The sequence below is a fragment of the Tachysurus vachellii genome, chromosome 19, assembly GCF_030014155.1.
Source record: "Tachysurus vachellii isolate PV-2020 chromosome 19, HZAU_Pvac_v1, whole genome shotgun sequence".
Taxonomy (NCBI): Eukaryota; Metazoa; Chordata; class Actinopteri; order Siluriformes; family Bagridae; genus Tachysurus; species Tachysurus vachellii.
Window position 1 is genome coordinate 10,902,037 of NC_083478.1, and position 27,664 is coordinate 10,929,700.

At 36.3% G+C, this 27,664-nt stretch overlaps 3 protein-coding genes across 3 annotated transcripts; all 3 read right to left on the bottom strand.

Moving 5' to 3' along the window:
- Window positions 1-1,191: 1,191 nt before the first annotated feature.
- LOC132862732 (acidic mammalian chitinase-like) lies at window positions 1,192-4,794 on the bottom strand. Its single transcript, XM_060894934.1, has 10 exons — window positions 4,739-4,794; window positions 4,613-4,639; window positions 4,307-4,511; window positions 4,165-4,221; window positions 3,922-4,087; window positions 3,030-3,154; window positions 2,397-2,520; window positions 2,117-2,299; window positions 1,902-2,018; window positions 1,192-1,548 (listed from the first exon to the last, which is right to left on the bottom strand). The coding sequence occupies exons 1-10, from the start codon at window positions 4,761-4,763 to the stop codon at window positions 1,408-1,410; spliced, it is 1,170 nt and encodes a 389-aa protein (XP_060750917.1). The 5' UTR covers window positions 4,764-4,794; the 3' UTR covers window positions 1,192-1,407.
- Window positions 4,795-8,740: 3,946 nt separating this feature from the next.
- Window positions 8,741-13,147, bottom strand: LOC132862361 (acidic mammalian chitinase-like). Its single transcript, XM_060894348.1, has 10 exons — window positions 13,102-13,147; window positions 12,971-12,997; window positions 12,675-12,879; window positions 12,539-12,595; window positions 12,274-12,439; window positions 11,325-11,449; window positions 10,867-10,990; window positions 10,587-10,769; window positions 10,350-10,466; window positions 8,741-10,088 (listed from the first exon to the last, which is right to left on the bottom strand). The coding sequence occupies exons 1-10, from the start codon at window positions 13,124-13,126 to the stop codon at window positions 9,948-9,950; spliced, it is 1,170 nt and encodes a 389-aa protein (XP_060750331.1). The 5' UTR covers window positions 13,127-13,147; the 3' UTR covers window positions 8,741-9,947.
- Window positions 13,148-16,248: 3,101 nt separating this feature from the next.
- nfascb (neurofascin homolog (chicken) b) lies at window positions 16,249-27,628 on the bottom strand. Its single transcript, XM_060894349.1, has 26 exons — window positions 27,513-27,628; window positions 27,226-27,331; window positions 26,823-27,013; window positions 26,591-26,713; window positions 26,287-26,457; window positions 25,921-26,032; window positions 25,483-25,667; window positions 25,237-25,368; window positions 24,951-25,094; window positions 24,760-24,871; window positions 24,513-24,676; window positions 24,073-24,220; window positions 23,863-23,987; window positions 23,613-23,714; window positions 23,241-23,453; window positions 23,034-23,110; window positions 21,815-22,040; window positions 21,551-21,666; window positions 20,690-20,900; window positions 19,369-19,491; window positions 19,067-19,240; window positions 17,593-17,724; window positions 17,323-17,389; window positions 17,031-17,042; window positions 16,777-16,812; window positions 16,249-16,682 (listed from the first exon to the last, which is right to left on the bottom strand). The coding sequence occupies exons 1-26, from the start codon at window positions 27,604-27,606 to the stop codon at window positions 16,511-16,513; spliced, it is 3,468 nt and encodes a 1,155-aa protein (XP_060750332.1). The 5' UTR covers window positions 27,607-27,628; the 3' UTR covers window positions 16,249-16,510.
- Between the last annotated feature and the right edge of the window lie 36 nt (window positions 27,629-27,664).

Genomic DNA, 27,664 nt, shown 5'->3' on the forward strand with positions numbered 1-27,664 from the left:
CATCCTCCTGTCATCAACACAAATACTCCAGCTTGCTTGTTGGTGCGATGTGTTTGTGGTGATACGTTGTGTTTGCTTTCCCCAAAGCATGGCACTGTTCATGATGACCAAATCTCCACCTTATTCACAGTTAAATAAGTAACATATAAAATAAATATTTGTAAATATAGGTATATGTACAGGAATGTAGGCCATGTTGGTGCAAATAAATCCAAAGTCTAGTCCTAGTTGTCGCTCTGGTTGATTGCCTGAATGGTCTGTTGAAAAAGGCTCTTCCTCATTCTCTCCGTGTTAGACTTCAGGAAGAGGAAATGTTCCCTGTTCTGTTGATAATGTAATCTCTCTTTGTGTTAAAAGTATTTGTATTTGTCAGATCTGAGTGGGATGATTATGGTTTGCTGCATGTCAAGTGAGGTTCATAGATTTCAGTATTACTCAGAGTCTTCATTTTTTGTGTAAACTCGCTTTATGATTGCAATTGGTAAAGAACATTTCTTCAGGCTCCTGTAGCACTAAGAGAAGGTCTGGGCTGAGCCAAGTCTTTAGATTCTAGCTTCACATCAGGTTACATTTCAGGAGAACATACCAGTCATCATATACAGTACATCTTTTTTTGTGTTTTACTCGTATGTTTAGATTCAATGGCTACAAGTTCACTTACAAGGTACTTATTTATTTATTTTTAATTAACTTTGATTTATTTTTAACTAATGTTTGTCATTGTCCAGAACAGATAACTCTATATTTATATAATAAATATCAGTTTAAGATGCATAATCAGAACAGTGAGATATTTGAACAGACAAAGCAATATGTTATTTAAGTTTGACTGATCAGTTTATTCAGGTTTGTCTGAATGTCTGTATAAAATTTGACTTGTCATTAATCATGGGCAGCTAATTCAGGGATCATTTTATTAAAACATAATAAGTATTATTATTATTATTATTATTATTATTATTATTATTATTATTATTATTATTATTATTATTATTATTATTATTTTAGCTTTAATGGACTCTTGTCCTGCCACTGGCTTTCTTCACTAATCACATCACTAAACACAATGACAATAAAATTTATTTAACTGGACTCACAGAAGTGTACATGGTTCATGAAGGCAGGTAGATTACAGTTCTGTCATTTATTCTTATGTATTTGTTATTATGTTGTTTGTTAAACAGAAAATTCCAATCATAATTAAATCTTCTCAGAAAAGATCAATGCAACAAAGTAATGGTGTTAAATACATTAAAATGATTTCATTAATATTTGTTTAAAGAAAGAGAAATCAAACATGGATTTAATAAAATAAGGGTTGAAGAAGGTAAAAAAAAAGGTTAAAGAGGAACAGATAAGGATATAAATTCTGAGAGATTCATATTATGAGTAACAGTTAACAGTCAGTTATGTACCACTGTTTAGCAATTTCTTGAGCTCATTGATGAGAGGGTAGTTTCCTAGTCCACAGAACTGTCCAGTAAAATCATCCAGATCAAGAGCCCACACAAAGGCCCCTCCAAAATTATTATCTTTTAGGTAGGTCACCTAAAACAGAAAAGCCAGCAGTAAGTTCACACTATGCAGAAGTCTAAACAGAAGTCAGATAGCTGATGTTTGTTCATTACGTATATGCTTTGCTTCTTTATTTTTTTTAATATATTTTATTTCCCTAGAAAATTATTATTGATAAAGTGCAAATTATCAATAATTCAAAGAATTTTAGAGTTTAAAGCTGTATGCAGGATCATAATTTTGACCTTTACATGAATTTTATATAGTATAAACAAACACTTGAATATCTTGATATTCTATATATATGAGTATGAGATGTTATGTGTAAATACAGTTCAATAGAGAGTCACTCATGATCTTTCTTTTGAAATCTTTTGAATTCTTACCTTTGTGTTAAAGCTCTCCTTGTTGTCAAAGCCAACCCACTGACCCCCTTTCGTGGCATAGGGTACTTTTTGATCCTGGATCCACTGTGTGCTGGTTCCTTGAAGGAAGCTGCAGACCTGATGGGAAATAATCATTTACTGTTAGTTCATTAAGTCTTTTATAGAACATCACAATAAAGTGTGTATGGCTCACATGCAGTAAGCTGTGTACAAACCTCATAATAAGACCAGAAGCCTGCCTCCCTGGTGTAGGTGCCAGCAGAAGCAGGGCCACTTGTTGGCGCTCCCAGGCCACTCGCTGCAGATGACAGCTGAAAGGTTCTGCCATATGTAGCAAACCCCATCCTCAGTTTCTCCACTGGAGCCCCCTGATTCTTCCAGTATGTCATTGAATAATTCTGCAAAATCAGGAAGAATATGTTATAGCAATATATGTAATATATCTCTGATTGCTGAACTCAGGCATAAGTGAAATTGTAGAAAGTTTGTCTTTACAGTATTAAGGTAGATTGAATTTCCTGTTTCCTGAGACGACTGATACAGAGGACTGTTGTGGCCAGTGACACTATCCCAAGTCCCATGAAAGTCATAGGTCATCACGCTAATGAAGTCCAGGTACCTGTATAATTAATAAAATAACCAACTCAGTGACATTGTAAATCTTTAAATCAATGATAAACATTGTCAGGAATTGGCCTGATCTTTTGCTGTCTCTTGTATTTGTATTTGTATATGTATTTGTGTTCTGTGTTTCCTGTTTCTAGCCCTTTGTCAGTTTCCCCCTAAATAAACCCCATTTTTCGTTATGCCTGCATTTGGTTCTGCAAAAATATCAAGTGAAATTTTGTTTAAATTGAAATTGACCTGGTATACTCGCAGGATTTTCAGTAACGGAAAAGATATTTTAAGCTTAAAGGTAGAATAAATATGTAAAAACAGGCTAAATATATCAAATACACCTCGTAAGGATAAATATGAGAGTAGTTCAACTATTTAAGAAGGATATCAGATGATATTTTATTCAGATACATATAATTCTCCTATAATACTGTAAAAAATCTTTTTGATACTGTACTGTGCAAACTTTAGAACAACCTGATTTCTTTTCAATTATCCATGATAACCTACTGGGCAATCAGAGGGATTTCATATGCGCCATCTATAGTTGATTTTCCAGCAGCCACTGCAGCTGTGACCATAAGCCGGGGACGTCCTGTCGTACTGCTCTCGGACTCATAGGCCTGTCGAAGCTCCTACAATACAAAACACACATGAATTAAAACAGTACCATTATTAGAGTGCAAGCTAAAAAAGTCGGTAAGATGAAATTTTGTAAAAATATAGTAATTGTACACAGCTGTTGTATAAACAGCTTATAATTTCTATGAGTGAAACAAAGGGAAAAATATTACATAATGTTCACACAACAGGGCAAACAATGGAATGGCTTCAAAAGAAGAAGTTGAATGTTTTGGATTAGTCCAATCCGAGTCAAAGTCTAAATCCAATCGCAGATATGCAGACTGAATTGAAGTTATGGAGATCTTGAAGACAGGCGATACCCTTGCAGATTGATAGACTGGGAGCATTTTTTCAATAAAGTGTGAAATAAAATTTCTAAATCAAGACATGCTAAAGTACTATAATAATAGAATACTAGCTGCTTTGGCTTCTTTTAACAGGATAATGTTCCCTGGCACACTGCAAACTTGAACTCCAAATTTCCAAGATCTCAGTCAGATTGAACATCTGTTGGATGTGCTGTACAAACAAGTTTGATGCATGGAGGCCTTATCTCACAACTTACAGACGTTTTAGGGATCTGCTGATAAAATATTGGTTCTAGATACCTCAGCACACCTTTAAAAGTTTGTAAAGCTGGTGGAAAGTACACAATGTTAGTTATTATTCAGATTATTCTTTTTCCCTTATAAGAGGGAGTGGTTTTGCTGCTGTTTGGGCCACAATAGCACTATAGTATATTAGGATAAAATCCAGGATAAAGATGAATTGTACAAACCTTGCAGAGCAGAGTGAATCTTGCCTTGTCTTTTGAAGGACTGCCACGGGCTCCAGGATACTCCCAGTCCAGGTCAAGGCCATCAAATCCATAATTTCTAAGAAAGCTGATGGAGGATTGGATGAAGGTACGCCTGTTTCCTTGGGTGGACACCATGGTAGAGAATCTGGACATGAAGAATGCAGTTCTGTCCTTTTTGCTTTGAAAAATATTTTATAGCAGGACCTTGGAAAAGACACTTACTGAGTTGAACCAAAGTCCCATCCTCCAACAGCCAAAAGTGTCTTCAAGTTTGGATTACTGTTAAATGAATTAGAATTTAGGATTAGCAAATCAGTTTTAACCCACAAAATGAAATCATCTAAGCAGAAGAAGAAAGCCTCACCTTTGTTTCAGGCTATTGAATGACTGGTAGAGAGTCTTATCGTTCGACTCGTAGGTTGTGAGCTGATTTGCAGAGTTAATGACTGAGAATGCGTAGATCAGATGTGTGCACAGGAAGGGATCAATATTGGAAGGCACAAACTTCACTGGATCAGGTCTGTACTGGGACCAGTTGGTAAAGTAGCATATAAGCTGATAGGCTGAACCTACATTTAAAACAAAAAGAATGAGTTGATTTGATATAATTTGAGAAAATAAAAACAAAAAGGGAAATTACTTCAAAAAATAACGCATAGAGAAAGCTCACCAAAATGAATAAGTAAAAGGCAAGTGCCTGAAAGGTGGAAAAAAAAAGTTAAGTGCAGTGATAAAATATAAAAAATACAAATGTAATGTTAATAACCAAATATTAAGTGAAAAATGTGATCATTACCTATGAATAGAATAAGTCTTGTCATTATGGCGGCAGTTTCACACTGGCTATCAATCAGATGGGAAGGATTTTATTTCAGCATTGTACAAGGACGTGTGAACAGTAACCAATCAGCTGCGTCCTATTTGCATAATCTGTTTGCATACTGAGAACAGGTGAAATGAACTTAATGGCTGACAGTATTTGTCTTTTATTTGCAATGTCGATTTGTATTCAATAGCTTGTGGTTCATTAATTGTACAGTCAACAAAGCTGCTCAGAATCTGTCTGGATTTTTTGTTTTGATATTTCTGTCTACAAAAGTGTGGGGGGTTATGTGATGATTAGCTTGAACATGAAAAGAAATAGATCTATTGCTAAATACCAAAATACATTGCATGAATTTATAAATATATATTTACATTGTTGATGATGTTTTATACCAAACGATTTTTTTGCTCTGTACTGCAGGGGAAACTAAACTTTATTAAAGGTAGAATATAAATGAAATAAAAGTTGCTTATGGTTGTGAAGACTGGCTTAAGGTTGTTTTATTTTAGTCAATCAACTATTGTTTTTTAAATCGATCTATTACAAAAAGAATTTTACAACTCTATAAAACATTTTCATACAAGATATTGTGTCTGTGCATGTTTGCGTGTGAGTAGGTGGGTAGGTTATTTGAGTGGGTAGGTATGTGTACATTTAATACTGTATGCTGTTATGTATATTAAAACAGGTTAGACAGACCATAAATCAGGTCAGACAGACCATACTGAAATTACAGACTCCAGTGTTGAAAGAAAAGTGAGTACTTCAGTCAGTGGTGAATTTAATCCTCCCCATGAAAAGGAATTTTGACCAAACTGTTAAACTGAGATGGAAATAAGGTCACAAGAACATTATTAAGCTCTTAAACATAAGCCAAAACACAGTTGCTGCAGTGATCATGAAGTAAAGGATGAACCTATCTACAAGAAACCAAAACCACAATTCACCATTTATGCATATATGTACCTTGTGATATAAAACAGTCTACGGCTTAGTTCAAAACTTGTCTTCATCTTTTTTGAGTGTCTCTGCATGAGCAGTCTAACTTAACACGAAGCCGACCTCTATGGATGACATATAAAAAGAAAACTAAATATAATATCTAATAATCTCTCACTAGAAAGTAAATAAAAGCCTCATATTGTCAGCACGTTCGCTTGTCAGATGAAACAAGGGTACATTTGTTTGGATCAAATGGCGTTCTGGCTCGGACCATCACAGTGACTGCATAAGAAACATAGAGGAGGGAGACTGTAAATTTGGTGTTTTATAAGCTCAGCAAATGTAAGGCAGATTATCTTTATTTTAAAAGTTGAGTCCAGGTCTTGAAAGGTTTGTCATGAAAAGAATATTACAACAAGACAATGATCCCCAACACATTGCAGAACTGTTGCGGAAACCCTTACCTGCCCAAGTACATTTTGCAATAATAAATGGGAACAAAACTATGTACACCCATGTATTGTAAAAGCCACATTAAAGCAGTGGTTGTTCCCAAAACCTTGGAAAACCTGTCATAAAGGTCATTGTATTGTTCTGCTGTGAGTATAGTGTCTTTTGTTACATAAGACACCTTTACATTTTGCCTAAAGGTATTATCATGGACAATATTTACTGTACTGATACAATATATTCAGCACAAATGTCTAAACAGTTGAAAGAGGGTAAACAAAACAATTATATGGCCAAACAAGATCATAGAAATATACCCTGTACTTGATGGTCAAACAAAATGCAAACCATAAATATAAAAATACTTGATCTTATTCTGAACAGCTAACTTATCAACATCTGTACCAAAATCTTAATATGCAATTTATTAGTAGTAATACTCTGCTGGAGAAACACACAATATTTACATCAAATATAAACATGGCTATGAACAACATAGATTTGGATATTGCCTTGGGTAAAATATAATGGATTCCCAATACACACCATGACATTACTGAAGATAACTGAAAAAATATCTTGTATGAAAATGTAATCTTGTTGAGGGAGCCTAACAGAAGGGTTGTATATATTAACAAAACCTAGACATCAGAGGGGAAAAAAGACACTTAAATATTTTTTTTATTAACGTTAGAACATTAAAAATGTGAAAGTTTTGGTTTGGTTGTGACAATAGAAAATCTGTTGTGATGTGTACACATTTGTTTGATTACTTTTACAATCCCTTACAGAAGTTAATTTTTTGTAAAAAAAAAAAAAAAAATGTAAGAAACAATGTATATAAAGTATATAATGTATATAAAACATTAATGTGTGTGTATGTTTCTTTTATGTGTGTGTTAGATGTTTTATGTGTGTAGGAGATAAACCTTATGGGACTGTAAGACTGTAATGCTGAGAGAGAGAGAGAGAGAGAGAGAGAGAGAGAGAGAGAGAGAGAGAGAGAGAGAGAGAGAGAGAGAGAGAGAGAGAGAGAGAGAGAGAGAGAGAGAGAGAGAGAGTGTGTGTGTGTGTGTGTGTGTGTGTGTGTGTGTGTGAGTGTGTGTGTGTTCCGGTAGTTCTCACAATTTGGAGAAACACACTTTATGCATGATACTAATTGATTTACATACATAACATTCTAACATAGTTTTGTTGTGTTCCTGGACAAATGGCAATTTCAGGTTCTACAGTAAATAAAAGTTTATGACTCAGTCTGCAATATATATTCCAAAATAGGGATTTGTTGCTCAGTGGCTAAAATACACCATGTCATTTTTAAAATGGGAAAAAATAAGACAATCATTAAGGAACTTAGGAAACGGTGGAAAAAAAGAGCAGTTGATCATTTCTCTAATTAACTTTCTGTTGTTTCTACTCCCTGCAGTAGATATTTTCCTTATCATACATCCTCTGTTTTTATAAACTAATCAATTTCATCATTCAAACCAATAAATGAAAAGGTCCATTTGATTTTTGCTATTGTTATGGCACATTTTCTGGATGGATGGTGGTGAACTCTGAACATGAGACAGTCCTTACTGGTCCACTGAATGGTGCTAGTGCTCAAGGTGTTAAATTACATGCCCTTAAGACAACCTGTCCATATACAGTATTGTTTTTCCCTGCCCTGTCACGATGTTCTTAGGCTGAGCTGTACCCAATTTGGTACATTTGTATGTCTTCTATTTGATAATATTTTTCTTACCTCTGTGGGTTCTCCTATTGCTTACATTTAAATATAAGTACAATATTAATCTTGAATCTTTGTATAAAATCTTTGTATACTGTTAACATTTGTGAACTTATTGCAGTTTTTCTTATGTTCTGTAAAGCTGCTTTGAGACAATGTCCATTGTTAAAAGTGCCATACAAACAAATGTGAATTGAATTATATTTTGAGATATTCCTGTTATGTTTTAAAAGACACCATAGATATTATTTAAAAAAAAAATTAATATACCCTGTTAAAACTCACAACGAATCACATTTTGCCCTCCTGAACACTTCAAATCTAGAAAACAATAAAGCTGACTCTTGGTGTAAGCAACACCTTCCATATAGAAGATTATGTTTTAGTTGAAAAATTCTGCCAAACTTTCCCAAGAGATGAGAAACTTATAGTTCTGTGCCTATTGAGCTACCACCTGGAATAATTTGATGATTACAGTTATTACAAATGAAAACGTTACAGATCTCACAGATGAAACAAAAAAAGTTAAATTTGATTAATTTGAAATGTATTTTTCAGGTCAGTGATTAAACAAATGTCTTTTCCAGGTTCTGCATTATGATAGGCCCCAAAACTTGACACTTCTGTTGCCTTGTCTGTGAAGTATTTTAATTAATCTAACACATTTTGAGTGTTTCTTTCCTTCCGTCTCCTTATTTTGTTTATTAACACTTTAGACCATGGCCAGTACCTGGATGGCCTTTGGTTCACAATATTCTTGTGCACACTTCTGAACAATGCCCCCTTCTGGAAAAATGAAGGGACAAATGTGGAACTTGTACAGGAGAAGCATTCAGTTCTATGTTTTTATTTATCAGGGCTTAAATAACAACTGTGTGATCCTCAATAACCTCTACAGATATACAAAAACCCTTAGGTTACAACAGAAGAACATAATACAGATTTTAATTACAATACAGATTTCACAGTATTGTCAAAAGTAAGCAATATTTAGAAACTAGGTTGATTAACTGTCAGGTTTGGACTCACTGTCCTGCTGTGTGACCCAATTTTGGCCCAACTCAAGCTGTTGGACAGATGGCAGGTCTTGTGTGCCACAAGAAATACTTGCAGAGATGGATGCAAATACAGGTAGACAGTCTTTAATGGAAACCAGGAAGAAGGTCAGAAATTTTTCTTTAGTCAAAAAAACAAGATATCTCATTCTATGGCAAGAACACATATGAATTAGGCAGTGGTGTTGTGGGAAGTGTAGTCCATGTTGCCCATGTTTGTAGGTTGCAGTATCTGCTGGATATTAGAGTTTATGACAGAACCCCCCAAAGGGCGGTGTGGCTACATTGGGCTTTGAGCTGGGACACAAGCCTTCTCAACCACCTGGCCTAGTGCTTATGCCCTTCTCCTTGGAATAACATGTGGGAAAGTGAGTTGCTGAGCCCTGCAGCTCCTTCACAGCTTTGGAAGTGGGCCAATCCACTACTGCAGTGACCTTATCCTGGTCCAGAGACATTCTCTCTGGGCCAATGGTGTATCCCAGAAATGAGATAGAATTCTGGTGACACTCAAATTTCTCCCCTTCACATAGTAGGAGCTTCTGCAAGAGGAGCAGTAAGAGCTGCAGCAGGAGGACCAGTAGTTTCAGCAGGATAAGGGGGAGCATCAGCAGGAGGAGCAGTAAGAGTTTCAGCAGGAAACGCAGAAGGAGCTGCAGCAGGAGAAGCAATAGGAGTTGCAGCAGGAGGAGAAATGGTAGCTACAGCAGTTGAAGCAGAATAAGTTTTGCCAAGATTAGCAGTAGGAGCTGTAGCAAGAAGAACCGTATGAGGTTTAGCAGGAGCTGTAGGAGCTGTAGCATGGGGAGCAATATGAATTTCAGCAGGAGAGCTTCAGAAGGAAGTATTATACTTCCAGCAGGAAGAGAAGTAGGGATTACAGCAAGAGGAGCAGAAAGAGTTCCAGCAGGAGGAGGAGGAGGAGATGCAGCATAAGGAGCATGAGGATTGATTAAAAATTTCAATAACATACCAGGAGCTGAAAATAGTGCATTCTGATTCATTATATATAATTGTTCAGGAGTTTCTTGAGTTCACGTATCAAAGGGTAGCGTCCAAGTCCACAAAAGTGTCCAATAAAATCATCCAAATCAAGAGCCCACACAGAGGCACCTCCAAACTTATTGTCTTTGAGATAGGACACCTGAAACAAATGAACAAAAAAAATTTTGCTGGTATGCTGTGCCTTATATGATCTAAATGATTTTTCATTTTATTAATTAGCAATAAAATTGTAAATGCCCTTGTTGCATTCACTATGTGTAGGTCTATGAATGTTTTCCTTACTTTTAGCATGGAATGTGTAAACGTATGTGTAAATGCAGTTCCAGAGGGGTTTAACTTCAATTGGCAACAAACTGACTTTTGATCACACAATTTAAATGTCATATTTCATATTTCCTACCTTTGTGTAAAAGCTCTCTTTGGTGTCAAAGCCAACCCACTGACCCCCTTTTGTCGCATAGGGTACTTTTTGATCATGGATCAATTTTATGCTGGTTTCTTGAAGGAAGCTGCAGATCTGATAGGAAATTATTTACCATTTAATTCTAGTCATTACCATTTAAAGCTAGTTCATGAATTATTTTAGAAAATATCAAAGTGAAATTATTTTGGCTTATGAACAGCAATCTATGTAAACCTCGTAATAAGACCAGAAGCCGGGTTGTTGGGTGTAGGTGCCAGAAGAAGCAGGGCCTCTAGCTGGAGCTCCCAGGCTATTTGCTGCAGATGACAGCTGAAAAGTTCTGCCATATGTAGCAAACCCCATCCTCAGTTTCTCCACTGGAGCACCCTGATTCTTCCAGTATGTCATTGAATAATTCTGCAAAATCAGAAAGAACATTTTAGAAGCTCTTATCCAGAACATCCCTGATTGCCAAACACAGGTGTAGGCAACATTGTAGAAAGTTTGTCTTTACAGTATTATGGACGATTTGATCTCCTGTTTCCTGAGACGAGTGATACAGAGGACTGTTGTGGCCAGTGACACTCTCCCAAGACCCATGAAAGTCATAGGTCATCATGCTAATGAAGTCCAGGTAACTGTATAATTAATAAAGTAACCAGTTCAGTGACATTGTAAATCTTTTGTCAAAAAAAGATAGATATAAATGCTAAAGAATAATCCACTGAAATTATATTTCTTTAAAAAACAAAACACATTCTGAATGTATATATAACACACAGAATATCATTATGAGATTATGATGAAACAAATTATTAAAACCTATTTCTTCCAAAATGCTTAGACTGAAAATAAACGTGTTGAAATAATAAAAATTTTTTATTATAAGTTAATTCACTGTGTCAGCTATTTTCACTTGTTATGTTTGCAGGTACTCTTTTGATTTTCGTCATGTTATCCAACAAACCCTACTTGGCAATCTGAGGAATTTCATATCCAGCATCAATTGTTAATTTCTTGGAAGCCACTGCAGCTGTGACTAAAAGACGGGGACGTCCTGTAGCACTGCTTTCAGCTTCATAGGCCTGGCGTAGCTCCTGCAGGGCAAAACACACATTTATTAAAACTGCACCATAATACAAGAGAGCATGATAAACAAGACTCAGTGGGGAAGTTGCCCCAGGACAGCGAATAGCATGAACTAGAATAGCATGTGTCCTATTTATTTAAATGTGTCTGGTTTGATTGGATTCCAAGTAATTATTGATATGAATATCAAAAGCTGTCTTCAATATTTCTAATGTTAATCTGCAAAATAAATGAATAAAAAGAGATTAGGAGTTTCATTTGAGACCAGATATATAAGTCAAGCAACATTATGTAGGTTTGTGACACCTAGTTTGGAAACCCTAATGCATTCTATAGGATTGTTCTTATACCGATCAAGTTAGTCCAGTATTACTAGCAGTCCAGTATTACACTGATCCAATAAATCCAATAAATCTTTTGAATTTATAAGAAAGCTTAAAACTCTTAAAAAGAGTTTTTTGCACATTACTTTCTGATTTTTTTTTACTTATTGTTTTGATTTCACTTGGTATTTTTTTTAACATTTAAATCATCTTAAAAATTTTATTTTACAATTTTTTATTAATATTTTTTTTAGAAATAAATATAATCCCTGATAATCCTTTGGGTGTTCACCATTCTTATCATTTTAATTAACATTACCTCTTGCCTTCTTTTTCTTTTCTTTTCTTTTTTTTTCTTTTCTTTTTTCTTTGCAACCCCAATACACCTTTAACACAAGCTGCCAACAAATTGCAGGTTTTCACAATATTCTGAACAATTTGAACTACCTGCATAACACTTCCAGTGTGTGATGTCAATAAACAGAATAAAGATATTGTGATGTACTGACCTGACAGAGCAGAGTGAACCTTTGCTTGTCCCCTGGAGGACTGCCACGGGCTCCAGGATACTCCCAGACTAGATCCAGCCCATCAAATCCATACTTTCTGAGAAAGTTGATGGATGAGTGGATGAATGTATTTCTGTTTGCTGGTGTGGAAACCATGATAGAGAATCTAGACAAAGAGAATGCAGTCCTGTCTCTGTCTTTCCTTCTTACTTTACAGAACTTCAACAAAATGGTTTCACAGGCACGATTGTGAAAAAAGTCTTACTGAGTTGATCCATATCTCCGTCCTCCAACAGCCAAAAGTGTCTTCAAGCTTGGATTACTGTTAAATGGATTAGGATTAGCAAATCATCTACCTATCCAAATCATAAAATCATCTACCTAGCAGAAACAAATCTCACCTTTGCTTCAGACTATTGAATGACTGGTAGAGAGTCTTATCGTTCGACTCAGAGGTTGTGAGCTGATTTGCAGAGTTAATGACTGAGAATGCGTAGATCAGATGTGTGCACAGGAAGGGATCAATATTGGAAGGCACAAACTTCACTGGATCAGGTCTGTACTGGGACCAGTTGGTGAAGTAGCATATAAGCTGATAGGCTGAACCTACATTTGAAACAAAATGCCTCAGTATGTTGACTTGATTAAATAAGAAACAGTTAAACAATTTCTGAAATAATGCATAGAGAAAACTCACCAAGATGAATAAATAACAGGCAAAGGTCTGAAAGATAATCCAAATATAATACCTTCAAACAAAACGCTTTAAAACCATAACAGGTCAACACTCAAATGTTAAATAAACGAATAACAAGAAATAACATCTACCTGTGAGCAGAATAAATCTCGGCATTGTGGCTGCAGTTAGCAGCTCCCTGACTACCTTTCCAGTGGAAGCAAAAGCAGAAATATATTGATTTATATTGTAGTGATGTACCTGAACATGGAGCAGTAACCAATCAGTGGTGTCTGATTTACGTAATCCTTTTTGCAAAGTAGGAACGATGATTAGGTTTTATTTATTCAATATCTCATTAAATGGTTTATTAATTGTACCTTTAACAAAGATTTAGTCTACTTTAGGATAATGTCATGTATGCTTTGACTTGTAACATGAAAAAAAAACTATTATAGTAATATACACTTTTTATGCATAATGTTGGCATAATGTTGACTATAGTAATTGTTATTGATGACCTACTCATGTTATGCTTAGAATTAACTATAACTTTTGTTCACCTGTAGTACAAATCCCACATTTTAATTTCCCACAAATCCCACATTAGGTAGCACAGAAAAGAAGAAATGCATTATAGTGAGTTGCTAAAATGTCACTTAATGTCACTTTAAGTATTTCAAAGTATTCAATTTATCATTGACAAAATACAGTATATGTGATGACCCGCTGGCTACTTTAGTAAGAACATGAAGTATACATTTTCTCTTTCTGTTCTTCTTCCTTATTGCACAATGCTGCGGCTGAAATTTTCTGTCTCCTAGACTCTAGACTGTATTTGAGAACATTCAACACCTTTCACTGTATCTATTGATTTAGACACATTATGTTGACACTTAAAATGATCATTATATATATTTTTTCATTCTTTTACAAACTGCAGGTTCAGGTTCTACAGTACACAGACGTTAGAAAAGTAAAGGTCTCTAGCTTCATGTCATCATACTTATGCCGTTAAAATGACTATATAAATAAAGAAAGGCAAATAGAATGTAATTCATCAGTATAAGTACACATTAAAGCAGCCACAGCCATTTCCAACTGTTTTTAAGGAACACTTAATATTAAATTGAATTATAATTATAATTGTAATAATTAGAATTATACAAAACAGAAGCAACACACACACACACACACACACACACACACACACACACACACACACACACACACAGATTTGATTGTAGAAGTAGAAATGTCCTAGTGATTAGGTATCTCTAGATAGATAGGCTTTTAAATAGGCTTTTGCACTTCTAAAATCTGTACAAGCTAACTGAATGCTTATAATTAGGAGAGTTTTTAAAGTGGTGCAAAAGTGGTGCACACTATTTCCAAAGCCACATTAAAGCAGTGGCTGTTCGAAAAACCGTGGGAAAACTTGCTGCACAAAAATTTGCATATTGTTAACCAGTCTGCTCTGATTACAGTGTGTTTTGTTTATGCCAGACCTGGAATTTCATTCAGTACTATATTGAGTATTGTTTACACACTTATAGAAGCTGACCCTATAGAACACAATGCTGCCATAGAATACACTTGTATGGATGTGATTGATGTTAACATGAGTGATACCAGCAAGCAGCATAAATTCCTGATTCCATGCAAATTACAAACCGTAGGTATGTAAAGCATATGGGAAGTTCAAGATCTTGTATATCATAAACCCCACTCATAACCATGTGGCATTTATGAAGTGTAGCACAATGTTTATACAATTTCATGTTTGGACATGTATACAACAATACAATGCCATTGTCTGGACATTGTTGGAGTTTTTCCATTTTATTATCAGGACCCCTTTGTAATTTATTATTTGTAGCAGATTTTTATTTGTCTCTTATAGAAGATAACGTTATATCATTCAATATAACATTTAATTATGCAATAATTAGTATAATGAAACATTCATCCAGCATTTTTTTTCAGATAATAATAAATAAGTAAAAAGCTTATAACACTGATTACTGAATTACTTCGCCATATAGGGTGTTTTATGAGAGTATGTTTACAGGACACAACTGAACATTTAGCTTTTATTTAAGGTTATTGAATGGCTTGGCATATGGATATTATGGGCACTGATAAAGTATTTCTAGTAATTAGAGGTAGAGACAGAACAAAACTCCATTCAGTTCAAATGTCCAAAGATGAAAACATAAAGAGAAAATTCTGTACATGACAAACTAAGTAAAGCAAAACTGTTACATTATCTGGGGTCTGCATTATGTTGCTGTGTCTCCAAATACAGATTATTAGTAATAATAATGTCACTAGCGCTTCACTAGTAACTTCACTTTGTGGATGTCTCTCACTTCTTCAAGTTAACATGCCAGCAAGTATTATATTAAAAATAAAAATACATTGTCATATTCTGATCGGCTAACTTATTAATATCAAAATCCAAATCATGATCTAGAGGTCCACTGATTTTATTTGATCAACAATACAAACGACACATGTATATCTTCCATGCTGTCACTGGCTTCTTTTCATTCACAAACCTGATTGATGTACAAGAAGAAGAAAAAAACAATCTACTTAAGTCGGCAAAACTGACAATTACCAAAATGACAGTTCTTCCGAAACAAAAACTCGAAAAGGGGGTTCCTCCTTTAGATTGAGTGTCCACAGCTACCAAAATGGGTTCTAATTAGAAACACCATTAATACAGGACACAGGAAGAGGAAGTAAACACTCTGTTTAAAGATTCCTTCAGAGGGCAGAATTCAGTTCTGCAAAGATAGCAGCTGATCCTAAAAGAGATATGTGAGTAATGTAAAAGTAATTTGTGCCTTTTTTCTGTGTATTATATTGTCAATTATTCACTAAGCTCTGACATCTTTCTCACTCACTCAATTATCAATGACTTGTATTGATTAATAACAATATAATATCAATTGCAAAAAAATCAAATGGCACAATAAAATTAAACCAAACTTGCATAAACAATACCTTTTATCGTGAAAAAGAGCACATTTTAAAATGTCTAGATGTCTAGAAGTTGGGCAAATTTGTACACAACAGTTATGTCTATTAACACAAAAGCACTATGACAATAGTGCTATTTCTATATCGTTTCTTTCATTTTAGATTTAAATGTAGAGATTTATTGTAGAATAGCCGTATACACCATTAAGAGGAAACTGAACTTGGTAAATTATCTGTCTTCAAATTATCAATGAAAAGTTTTAAACTAAATCTTTTTCCTTATTATATGTTATACTAAGTGTAGAGTGTAAACGGCAAATCAAATAAATATCTCTTTAATAAATACACACATCATTGTTGACTCATCATTGTTAAAAACCCACAGCTTACGTCCATACTTCTGACTAGTGGTGTAATGCCTCTGCTGTAATTCAGGATGCTGCATGATGTGGCCATTGGCACATGAGTTCTGCTTGGCCATTGTGGTCATCCTTCCATACTCAGCTTTGTTTAAAGGTTTCTCAGGGATCAGTCTGCACCATGCACCAACACACTTTCACCATGGTTGGTGATTTATGCAAAAGAGTTTCTGTCTCTCTTACTGGTGCCTGTATATTCACCAATGAACGATCCATCTTCATTGAACTCGATCTCATCACCTTCGGTATATTCCATCAGGCTGTCATCACTGTTTGTCATCTTTTTCATGTTTCCCTGAGTCCGACCCTGACGACTTTCCTCCTCTCTGGAGAAACACACATGTTCATAGATATTTACACAAACATATAAACATGCCTACAACACAGATCATTTATGTTAAAATTTTGGCTAGTACATACCGCCTGGAGTAGGGTAGAGTGGGCGCACGCGTTATCCTACAGTAAACAACGTAAAGTGTGAAAATCTTAAACTTAAAAATAAGCACCAGGTCATCAATAGCACCAACAAAATAAGGGTTTTTGTAACAGTGAAGCCATAATAAATATGTTTATTTGAACATATTCAATATTTTGTTGCTGTTTAGTATAATAACATGTTAAACAAAGAACCTGATAAAAACAGGTTATTATGTATGACATACAGTACATCATACCTTTCAAGAGACCTTCAGGGACCCGATGAAAAAAATAAGAACGAATGACCAGGGATGAGACGCAGTTGAGAGATGAAAGGATGAATTTACAGGAAAGAGAGGGACAGTTATTATGGTGCATATTCTTTACATAATGTGGTGTGACAGGGTTAAAACATGGCATGGAATGAGTACAAGAATGCATTGTTTTCATATAATTGTATTTCTCATTGCAAAGGTGACATAAATTCTTGGACAACTATTGGATTTTCTACAGAATAAACTTACAGAGCAAATTATTAGACGTATTTACCTGTATTCAAAAGACCCCTCTTCCTTCTCATCCACTGAGTCAAGTGCAAAATTCTGCTTGTCTCTCACTTTAAGAAGAAAAGCAACGAGTACGTTTTATTTATTTTAGCTCATGTAGAGTTCCTTTTTATTGTAATGGTGCACTTATTTACCTAAGAGGTTTACGTAACGGCCATGTGTAAGGGTGTATCTATTTTACCTCAAGGCTTTACTTCTGTGCAAAGTTCATTTGTAACTGTAAACATCCTGTAAAATGGTATGATTATTATACCTGGGTATTTTCCTCCACGTGTTTTTTTAATGAAGAAGACTGTGAGCATGATGAGGACCAAAAGTGCAATGGCACACATCAACCCGATGAACCATCCCTGTGTTACTATGTCCACTTGTTCCCGGGTATATTCTGCTCAAACATATACAAAGAGACATTGTATGAACATTTATAGCATTCTGATTTTTTACAATTCTTGTAATGCAAATTGAATATGTCCAGTTTGGTACAATTCTGTCAATTAATGCCACCTGTCCTTGTGAAGTCATAATATATTGTAAACATATATACACATATATACTATAAACACATTTATTCCCAGTTACAAATGTATTTCTATATATACCTTAAACTATACAATCTTGAACTTATGCTGTACAAGTTTTATCACCAGATACTGACTCAATCAGTAAGACATTTGGTTTATGTGCAGGCACTGAATGGGAATAATCACACAGTGTATTAAGGTACTCCACCTTGACCCCAGTGTCCTGCACAGTGAGAAAATACCTTGCTTGTCACTTGCTTGTCTTTGTCTACTCAGCGGCTATTGGGTACTTGATTATATTACTATAATGTATTAATGTCAATTGCCATTTGTGCCTGTATCTTGACCAAATTAGAGCTGCACTAAAATCCCGCCAACCACCAACCCCTCAAACCCCCTTCCAGTTTTATTTATGCACAAAGACATTCTATAAAGAAGGAGATATCTCAATGTCTCATGTGAACTTTAGTTAAAACAAGATCAGCTCCTTTTGGTCATACTATCCCTATCCCCCAATATTACTGTTGATAGTAGCATTCTTACTCCCCAGTCCCCAGTCCAGGTCCTGCTCCCCTAGACAGTCTTGTAGTTGTTGTGTTCAGTGTGCACTCTTTTAATAACAAGACCCCACTGATTCACACACCTAATGCCTAATGAGCCTAATGATTTATCCAATTCAAATCAAATAATTACATCTGGCTATGTTAACATCAACAAACATAATTAAAACATTATTCATGGTACCTTCATCATTTCATTGAAATACTGCCAATACAGCTAAATGGCTCTAAACCAAAGGGTATTACTTTATAATTAGACCAGGAGAGCCTGGTCACAATCCTACTTGTGATTGACAGTTTTACAAGATTCCTTTCGAGCATTATATACACTGTGTTTCTGACAGCAAAAATATTATTTCTAAAGATTTCTGGCACTTGAAAAGGCAAACGGAAAGAGTGAACCTGGAGACTGTCAGGTTCTTACGGACCTATGAATTCTTATGCATGCCTAATATACCAGTGTTTAATCAGTGCCCAGCCCTTTGCCTGATTATTTATTATAGCATTGCAGTTTTTACTTGTTCGTGCACCCCCTTGTTGTATTGTTTGTATTCATTCATTATTAATAAACTGTTCTTTGTGCAGCTGTGATCAGTGATGAAATCTGAGGAAAACCTCTTTTGTATGGCACTGCATGTGCTTTTACCCTCTGTTGTGAAATGGGGTGACTCCTCTGTGAATGCCTCTCCCACTCCCATCTCTGTCTGAGCAGCCAGACTGAACTTGTAGCGAGTGTAGCGGTCAAAGCGGCGCAGCGAGAATTGCGTGGTGTTGGAAGGGATTTCTTCAACCACCATCCTCTCAACAGCTGACACGTTCACTACACAAGAAGGTAAATGATAGGTTAAACAGCTGATCTTGAGAAGTAACAGAGAAAAGTTAGGCTAATTTTGATCACCTCTTATTAGCTATTCCTTTTTAGTGTTCAGTGTAAAGACATATGCTCACATGTCTGGTATTTGAGGATGTATCCAGTTAGGATGCCATTAGGTTCTGCAGGTTCCTCCCAGTCCAGGTAGATGGTGTCATAATGCCTATGCATTATCCTGAATGACCTGGGAACTGATGGCACTGCAGACAAGAGAGAACAGAAAAGAGACATTTTGTCAGAACTTTGTGTAAATAAATGAGACATTACATTACAAATCATTATCATACAGCCATTTTTCCACTTTTCACCTTTTACACCTTTTCAGTGTAAAACAATGCCCTAAGGAACAGGTTTCTGGTTAAGACCCCTGCACACGCACCACTAAGAAGGACAATGTTAACCTTTTTGAACGTGGAGAAGGTAAACAAAGGCATTTAGGATAAACCAAACACACCTACTGGAGAGGCAGGTCTCTAAATAATGGCAAATAGGAGAAGATGTTCCAAATAAATTGTCACATACTACTTGTCACATGGGAATCCACTTAAATCACAACACATATGGACCAACAACTAGTGACCCAGCCTCTGCTTAGACAAGGCAACCTTTTGAGTCTTTCCTTCACAGCAGATCTGTCTGCTGAGTGGATGGTTTCTGTTTCTTCCAAATTATACATTATGTGAACAGCAGGAATTTTCTGCAGGCTTATTTTCAGTGAATGGTCAGTTAGTTGAGTCACAGTTGGGTGAAATCCCAGATTCACCCACAAGATTAGAGTAATCTGGCCACCAATGCATGCAGGGTGGAATTATTGCCAGAGCATGCAGTTTTTCATTCTTTTTGCCACAGTAATTGCTAACAAAAAGGCATTTTTCAGAAATATCTATTTCAGTTCAGCATCCTACAGCTCAAGAGGTCCCACGCTATACACCAAGGCAAAAGTGGCAGATTTAAAAGCCTCATCTTTTTTAGAATGGAAGAAATAAGCCTATGAAACCCCAGAAAAATGTCATCCACAGTGTTGTGTGCTGCAGTGGCTACCTTTATTTTCCAGCAGTCCCTTTAAATAAAGTTTTTCAGGAAATGCACCAGCCTATGTGCTAGACTTTTGCATTTAGAAGTATTTTCTTGGAGTTGGATTTTGCCTTTAAGAGGTCAAGTTTATCAAAACTTTCTATTTACTTAATTGCCAAATCATACAGTCCTCTCTGCATCATGTAATACCATCAGTATATATTTATTAATATAAAATACAGAATTTTAATTCGAATTATTTTTCAATTATTTAAATCAAATTAAATTATTATTCAAATGATTATTTATTTTTGTATTTTTTTAATTTTCAAGAAAAATAAAAACAGAAAATGAAATTATGATATTTTTATTGCTTGTCAGTACCTCCCTCAAGAGTTTGGAACTCAATCCTGTTGCTTGGTGGACCCTCATAGCGGTTATTGGCCACTACTATGTACATCTTGTAGTTACTGTAGGGGATGAGGCCAGTTAGGGTGCCAGAAAGCCGAGCCCCATTTGCTTTAAAGCTCTTGGATTTGATCCTTGTGGTGACACTGTGATGGGGCAGACGGCTGCTTTCTCTCCAGTAATACACCTGAGTAACACCAAAAACAACATAACAAAGAATCTCAAAGTCCCACCATAATAGTTATGCTCATGCTTGCCAGTTTAAATCTATTTAATCCTGTATGAGCTATGAAATTTCATTAAAGATCGTAGAAACAATTCAACACTCAGTTTGACAAATTTTTACATTTTAGTTTTGCCACTGATTCAGACAATGTGGTCAGTCAGATTTGAGGGAAATTATAATTAGATAAATAGGATATATATATCCTATTTATAGATAGGATATGGTGGCAAGGAAAAATTCTTGAGATGATATGAGGACGAAACCTTGAGAGGAATCAGGCCCGGAAGTGAACCCATCCTCATTTGGGTGACACTGGACAGTGAATAACAAAACAAATGAAATGAAACAAATCTCATAGGAAGAATAGGTGAAAAGCTCTCCCAAACATTGTCCAAAGCTTACCCCCAAGACATTTCTACTGGTTCAACCAAGTATTAATCAGAAGGGATTAAACACTTATGCAAGCAGATTTTTTTTTTTAGTTTTTAAATCTGATAAAAAAAAAAAAGACTGATTTTGAACATTACTTTAAGACCAAACAATTTGGTTTACAATTAAAAAATAAGATCCTGACATTGATTCCTGTCACCCTGACTGATTTTTGGTCTCACCGTGTACTCTTTAATCTCCCCCATGATGCTGTCTTGGGGCACAGGATGCCAGTGGACTGTCAGCGTTGTGCTCTCGACATCTGTGACATGCAAGTCAGTTGGAGCAGCAGTGGGACCTATTAAATCATGCCATGATTGAGTCAAGGAACATCATCCACTGTGAAATCTACATGTAATGACCTGTACCAAAATAGAGTGCATGCATCTATTCTTGTGTGTATACAGTATGTAAACATTTAGGTGTAGGTGTTATGCATCACTCACGATCCTCTCCTGAGTAACCTATGATCACAGGAGATTCTGGTCCGAGGCCAAAGTAATTGACGGCTTGGACTTTAATTTCATAGGGTGTGAATGTGTCCGTATCGTAGATGATGTGACTGCACCACCAGTATGTGGTGTAATTTTTCCACTCCTCTCTGGAGTCTCGTCTTCTCCACCACACCATGTATCCAAGCTTGGGACCGTTCCACTCTCTATACTCCAACGGCTTGTCGCACCAAGGCCAGAGAAGAAATTATGAAATTCAGGAGTCAATTGTAGTTATGTAACAGTCATGTCTATCTAATCTACCTAGCTAGAAAAGCTGTTACACTACTTTATCTTCATTGAAATGCCACGATTCAGCCAACCATTACAACAAAATTCTTTACAATAAGAGCAAAAGTGGTTATCAGGTGCTCTTTCACATTCATTCATTCATTCATTCATTCATTCTCTACCACTTATCCGAACTACCTCGGGTCACGGGGAGCCTGTGCCTATCTCAGGCGTCATCGGGCATCAAGGCAGGATACACCCTGGACGGAGTGCCAACCCATCGCAGGGCACACACACACTCTCTCATTCACTCACGCAATCACACACTACGGACAATTTTCCAGAGATGCTCTTTCACATATAGACCCAATTAACGAGTAAGCAAGAAACAGGTTAGCTAGGTTTTCCAGTTAAAAATATACAGCAGAGTCATTGGTACTAGCTAGACCCATAATGCTAGTTAAAAAAAACACATAGCAGAAACTGGTAAGCTAATTAGGTAACGTCAGGTTAGCAGCAGTGAAGTTTTATTTATTTATGATTAGACCGTAAGTGAAACTTACTAAAACTGTACCACACGTATTAATTGTAACTATGGAAGATGAGTTGGTTTTCATGTTCTAAGAGGTAGAAATGTGACAAAAAGATCAGTATTTAGGTTTGGTGAATTGGTTAAACTAAGAGGTCCCAGGTAATGCTTAATGAAGAACATTAGTTATTTTTTTAAATAATCATTTAACAGACATATTAAAGCCAGACTGACAGCCTCATTTTAAATGTATGGTGGAATATTATATGCAAAATAAAATAGCAATACATTTATATGCACAAATTCCTAGCAGATGTATTCATCCACTCATCCTGGAACAATCCATTCATACATACAGCCACCCATACATTTCATTCATCCATGCATCCATTCATCAGTCCATCCATTCATCACCTCCCAGCTGATCTCCATGTTATTTCTGAACACTCCAGTTCCCATTCCTTTGATGTTTCTTGGGATGGCATCTGGTACTATAATGTTTAACACAGACAGTTACTATCCATAGCACACACACTTAATTCTTTCCAGTAATAAAAACAGTAAAAAAGCCATGTTAGATTAAATAACATCTAATCACAACACTAGTGAAGCCTAACTGACCAGCTCCACCAGTCTCGTAATATTCAGATGGTTTGCTGGGTTTGCTGGGGCCAATCTCATTGATAGCCACAACCCGGAACTGGTATTCAACAAAGGGGCTCAGCTTCAACATGACAGAGTTCAGCTGGCCAGGATAACTGGTCAGGTTCTTCCAGCCGCTTGCCACCAGCCAATAGTCAGCGAGCAGATCTTCAGTGTACTGCACCAGATACTCTAAAAGAGATATTGCACATAATTTACCACATGTGCATTAAAATACAATTGCACATTAAAGTAATAATAAGGAGTCCAATTAAGTACTCTCTGGAATAATGTAAGAATAAAAAGTGTATAATTATTGACTTAGCAGAATGTGTGTGTATGTGCACATGCCTTTGATAGGGCTGTGGTTGCTCAGTCCTGGCACCCATGTGAGTCTAACACTTCGTTCTGATGGATCTGACACCTCCAAATCAGTAGGTGGGTCTGGACGATCTAGTAGACAGAGAAAGAGAAGGGATTGATATGTTGTTTATAGTAAAACCATTCTGCTATAGAATAAATGTGCATTCTCTCTCTCTCTCTCTCTCTCTCTCTCTCTCTCTCTCTCTCTCTCTCTCTCTGTGTGTGTGTGTGTGTATACCCATCACAGTGAGTTTGGCTGATGCACTGATTTCTTCAATTTCAGTCTTAACTCTGCAGGTATAAATACCCTCATCTCTCCTATACACGTCAGCAATACTCATAGAGTCCTCATCCTTAGTCATTCTGTACAAATACACACAAACTTATTCATAAGTCACAGATACCTTTATGGCTGAATTATTCATTGTTTACAATTGGTTGCACGTACCTTCTACCAAAGATCAGAAATTTGTTGTCTTTGAGCCAGGTGACCTTTACCTCCAAGGTTGGGTCTGACTGGAACTTACAGTCAAATTGTACTAAGCCCCCTTTTACCACAATAGCATTATGTGGGGCACGGATGATTGTAGTGGGTTCTGGCGAAAAAAATATGTCTCATTTACAAACAGTGCAATCACTCAACCACAATGCAGTATAATCAATGAAAACAGTGAACAGGTCATAAAATCCACAGCTTAAATAAACATATTGCGAAAACTCGTTCATAACAATAAAATACTGTAAATCTGGAATGAAATTCTTTGTCCATAGTCTGAATTTTGGATTAGGACTAATTAGGATAAACCATGATGTACTGCTATGGCTGTTCACCATGTACTTGTTATGTTGATTAGAAATTCCCCACTAAATTCTACTTTAGACATTCACCTTTGACCTCTAGTTCTGTCTCCATCTCATCTTGTCCAATGACATTGCTAGCAATGCAGTGATATGTCCCCTGGTCCTGGAGTTTGGTACTCTTTATTTCCAGTGTCCCATTGTAAAGAATGCTATATCGACTTCCCTCATATAAAACCATTCCAGCTTTAGACCTAAAACAAAATGCACACAGTCTTGATCATGCACACTCATACACTTCTGTCTGTGTCATATACGAAAGTAATTACTACACTACCAGCGCAGGTCAGGTTTTGGTGATCCAAAATATGGGCAGTGAAGAAGTGTCTGAGTCCCTTCAACTACTTTAACCAGGTCACCTCTAATGCCCAGTAATCGTGGCTTCATGTCTATAAGTGAAACACAGACTTATTATGACAATGAAATATATTTACAAAATGTTATAATTTTGAATTTTCTATATTTTACCCATTACAGCAAGGAAGGCATTGGCCAGGATGTAGCCATATTGATTGGAGGCATTGCACTGGAACACAGCTGTACTATCAGGCACCACGGCATGAAATATCAGGGTATCGCCTGATACTTGTCTTCCAGGACTCATAGGAGCATCTAAGTTAAAAATAAAAAAAAAAGTGCACTCAAAAAGAAAGCATGTGTTTTGGGCAAATTGGTCTTATTTTTTTTGGATTAGGTTTTTCAGTGAGTGTGGTCAGAAATCATGATTACTCAAATGGCATGTGATGTCTCTGACCCTCAATAGGTTCTCCGTTAACTAGCCACTGTATCTGAGGTCTGGGAATACCATCGGCCTGACAGACGATCTGCCCACTATCATCTCGAGAGAGAATAAGACTTTGTGGTTTCTCGACCCAAAATGGGGTTGCTACAGAAAATAAGAGGAGAGAACATAAGAAAAATGAAAACTCCTCACACTGTAATAGCAGCTTCATTCTTCAACTTCAGATAATTAATGGTATTCATTGTGATGCAAATTTACATTTAACTTTAACTGTGATTATGTGGTCCACACTGCCCATCCTGTTGGCGGCAGTGCAGATGTAGTCGCCTCTATCATCCATTGAGATTTTCTTAATGCGTAGAGTTTTATTGAAGTTTTCCAGCTTCTTGCCTTCCTTGGACAAGCTTTCCCAGTCTTTAGTCCATTTGATGGTGGGAGCTGGACTGAGGCAACAGAGGGAGGATCACTCAAGTGAATACATTTGTGTATGATTCATAGCCACATAGCGCTTTTGATCATTCATAACCTTCAAAATGAGCTAAAAGGCTAAAACAAATCTAAATTCCAATTTGCTGCCACATTAACAACCACATTCATTATTCCAGATTTTTTTAAATTTTTTATTCCTCTGACTCAGTGATATTTAGATAGCAAAGATTATTGTATAATAGTTCAACTCTGCATAAGAAAACTCACACTCCAGAAGCAAAACACTCCAAAATAAGCTCCTCCCCTAGCATTGCGATCTGAGTGCTGGCTGTTCCTCTGGGCTTCAAAAACTTGGGAGCAATCTGAGCTGCCATACGGGCTGAATGATACAAATAAAATTGCCATACAGTTAAAACTTTTGATTATCAAGATCAACCAAACACTGCTTGCCATATCTTAATAGATCACTATCGTTATGGACAGGAAATTGTTTAGAGTGGGGCAGTTGGTAGATAACAAAGAGAGATTCATTGTCTTTAGATCAATTAAACAGACATAGCTATGTAAAAGACTCACTCTGTCAAGGAAAATCTGAATAAATTCTGATGTAAAGGACATTGAGTTCCTCAGTACCTGTGTGCACCTGAAGAATTAACGGAGGTTTTTGCTGGATGATGTTGGAGTTGGGGAAGCGAGCTGTGCATACATAGTTTGTTAGCGCATCATCAGCTATGACACTGGAGAAGTACAAGTCTCCGTTCTCTGACATCGATACTCTACGATCCTGGCGAATTGGTACCATAGCTGCAATAACAGAACAAGAAAAGGAAGTTGAGTGCACGTTAACATACATGTTTTTTATTTCTATTTAGCCACTTGCATGTTATATGAATAAAATTGGCAGTATTATTTCATAGGGGAATCTATTGATGCTCACAGCTGTTCATCCAGTAAGTCTGAGGTTTGGGTGGACCCACTGGAGGATTACAGGCCAGAATCAGAGGAAGTCCCACAAACACAGACACTGGCTCCAAATATTCCTTCAGCCATGTACGAGCCTCTGATCACAACATGAGCAATGAAGAAGATGATACACAATGATAATGAAATTTAATTTCATGTAAGATTTCATTCTTGGGCATACTATATGAGGTTCTGTTGAAACTTACTGGAAACACGTAAATGAATGTGACTGGATAGAGCTGATCCAAACTCATTAGTGGCTGTACATTGGTATATGCCCTCATAATCTTCTGGACGGCCCCAAAAAAATATCTGCAGTGTGCCAGAACGCCTCTTCATTGTAACCTGAGGGTCACGGGCAACATTCAGGTAGACTCCATTGCGTGTCCAAATGAAGCTTAGGAAGAAGGCAAAGCAAAGTAGAAGGTAAATCTGCATGAACATGAACTGTCATGTATATTCATAGAGCAAAAGTCAAGAAATTCTTTCTTTACATAAATGCAAATTTAGGATAAAATTATATGCTTAAAAACTCCACAAATAGTACAGAAATTTTTTTATGTAATAGAAAAAAAGATGAATTTGATGTGATCAGGTTAGGTTTCATACACTGGAGGAGGGTTTCCTGTGGCCTCACACTCCACAACAATGGGGTCTGTTGGCTCCACTATATGATCTTGGACACTCTGCTTAATTATCATTGGAGGCTGTCTCACTGTGATTGGGGTTTATATAAACACATCATAATCATCATAATTATAATCATTATCATCAAATAATGTCACTAACATGGAAATAGATAGTATGCTTATAATATTTTATACTATTCATACAGTATAATTTACAAGTGCAGAAAAAAATAAGACTACAGAGATCATCAATTGACACTGACGTACCATCAGGTGGGATTTCCATTGCAGATACCTGTCTCCATAGCTGTAAGAGAATTAGGAACGCAACCAGAATTTCCCACAATCTTTCAGTCCTCATCTCTGAAACCAGCTACCAGCAATAATCCACCGATACTCTACTCAGGCAAAAAGAGAAC

Coding starts and splice junctions, on each gene's coding strand:
- LOC132862732 (XM_060894934.1), bottom strand. CDS start 4,763: ATGACAAGACTTATTCTATTCATAG. Junction 4,088..4,164: donor TGGGACTTTGGTTCAACTCA/GTAAGTGTCTTT, acceptor CTTCATGTCCAG/ATTCTCTACCATGGTGTCCA. Junction 1,549..1,901: donor AGGAGAGCTTTAACACAAAG/GTAAGAATTCAA, acceptor TTTCTGTTTTAG/GTGACCTACCTAAAAGATAA.
- LOC132862361 (XM_060894348.1), bottom strand. CDS start 13,126: ATGCCGAGATTTATTCTGCTCACAG. Junction 12,596..12,674: donor TTCAATAGTCTGAAGCAAAG/GTGAGATTTGTT, acceptor TCCATTTAACAG/TAATCCAAGCTTGAAGACAC. Junction 12,440..12,538: donor CGGAGATATGGATCAACTCA/GTAAGACTTTTT, acceptor CTCTTTGTCTAG/ATTCTCTATCATGGTTTCCA.
- nfascb (XM_060894349.1), bottom strand. CDS start 27,606: ATGAGGACTGAAAGATTGTGGGAAATTCTGGTTGCGTTCCTAATTCTC. Junction 21,667..21,814: donor AGGTTACTCAGGAGAGGATC/GTGAGTGATGCA, acceptor ATGATTTAATAG/GTCCCACTGCTGCTCCAACT. Junction 16,683..16,776: donor ACTCTACCCTACTCCAGGCG/GTATGTACTAGC, acceptor GTGTTTCTCCAG/AGAGGAGGAAAGTCGTCAGG.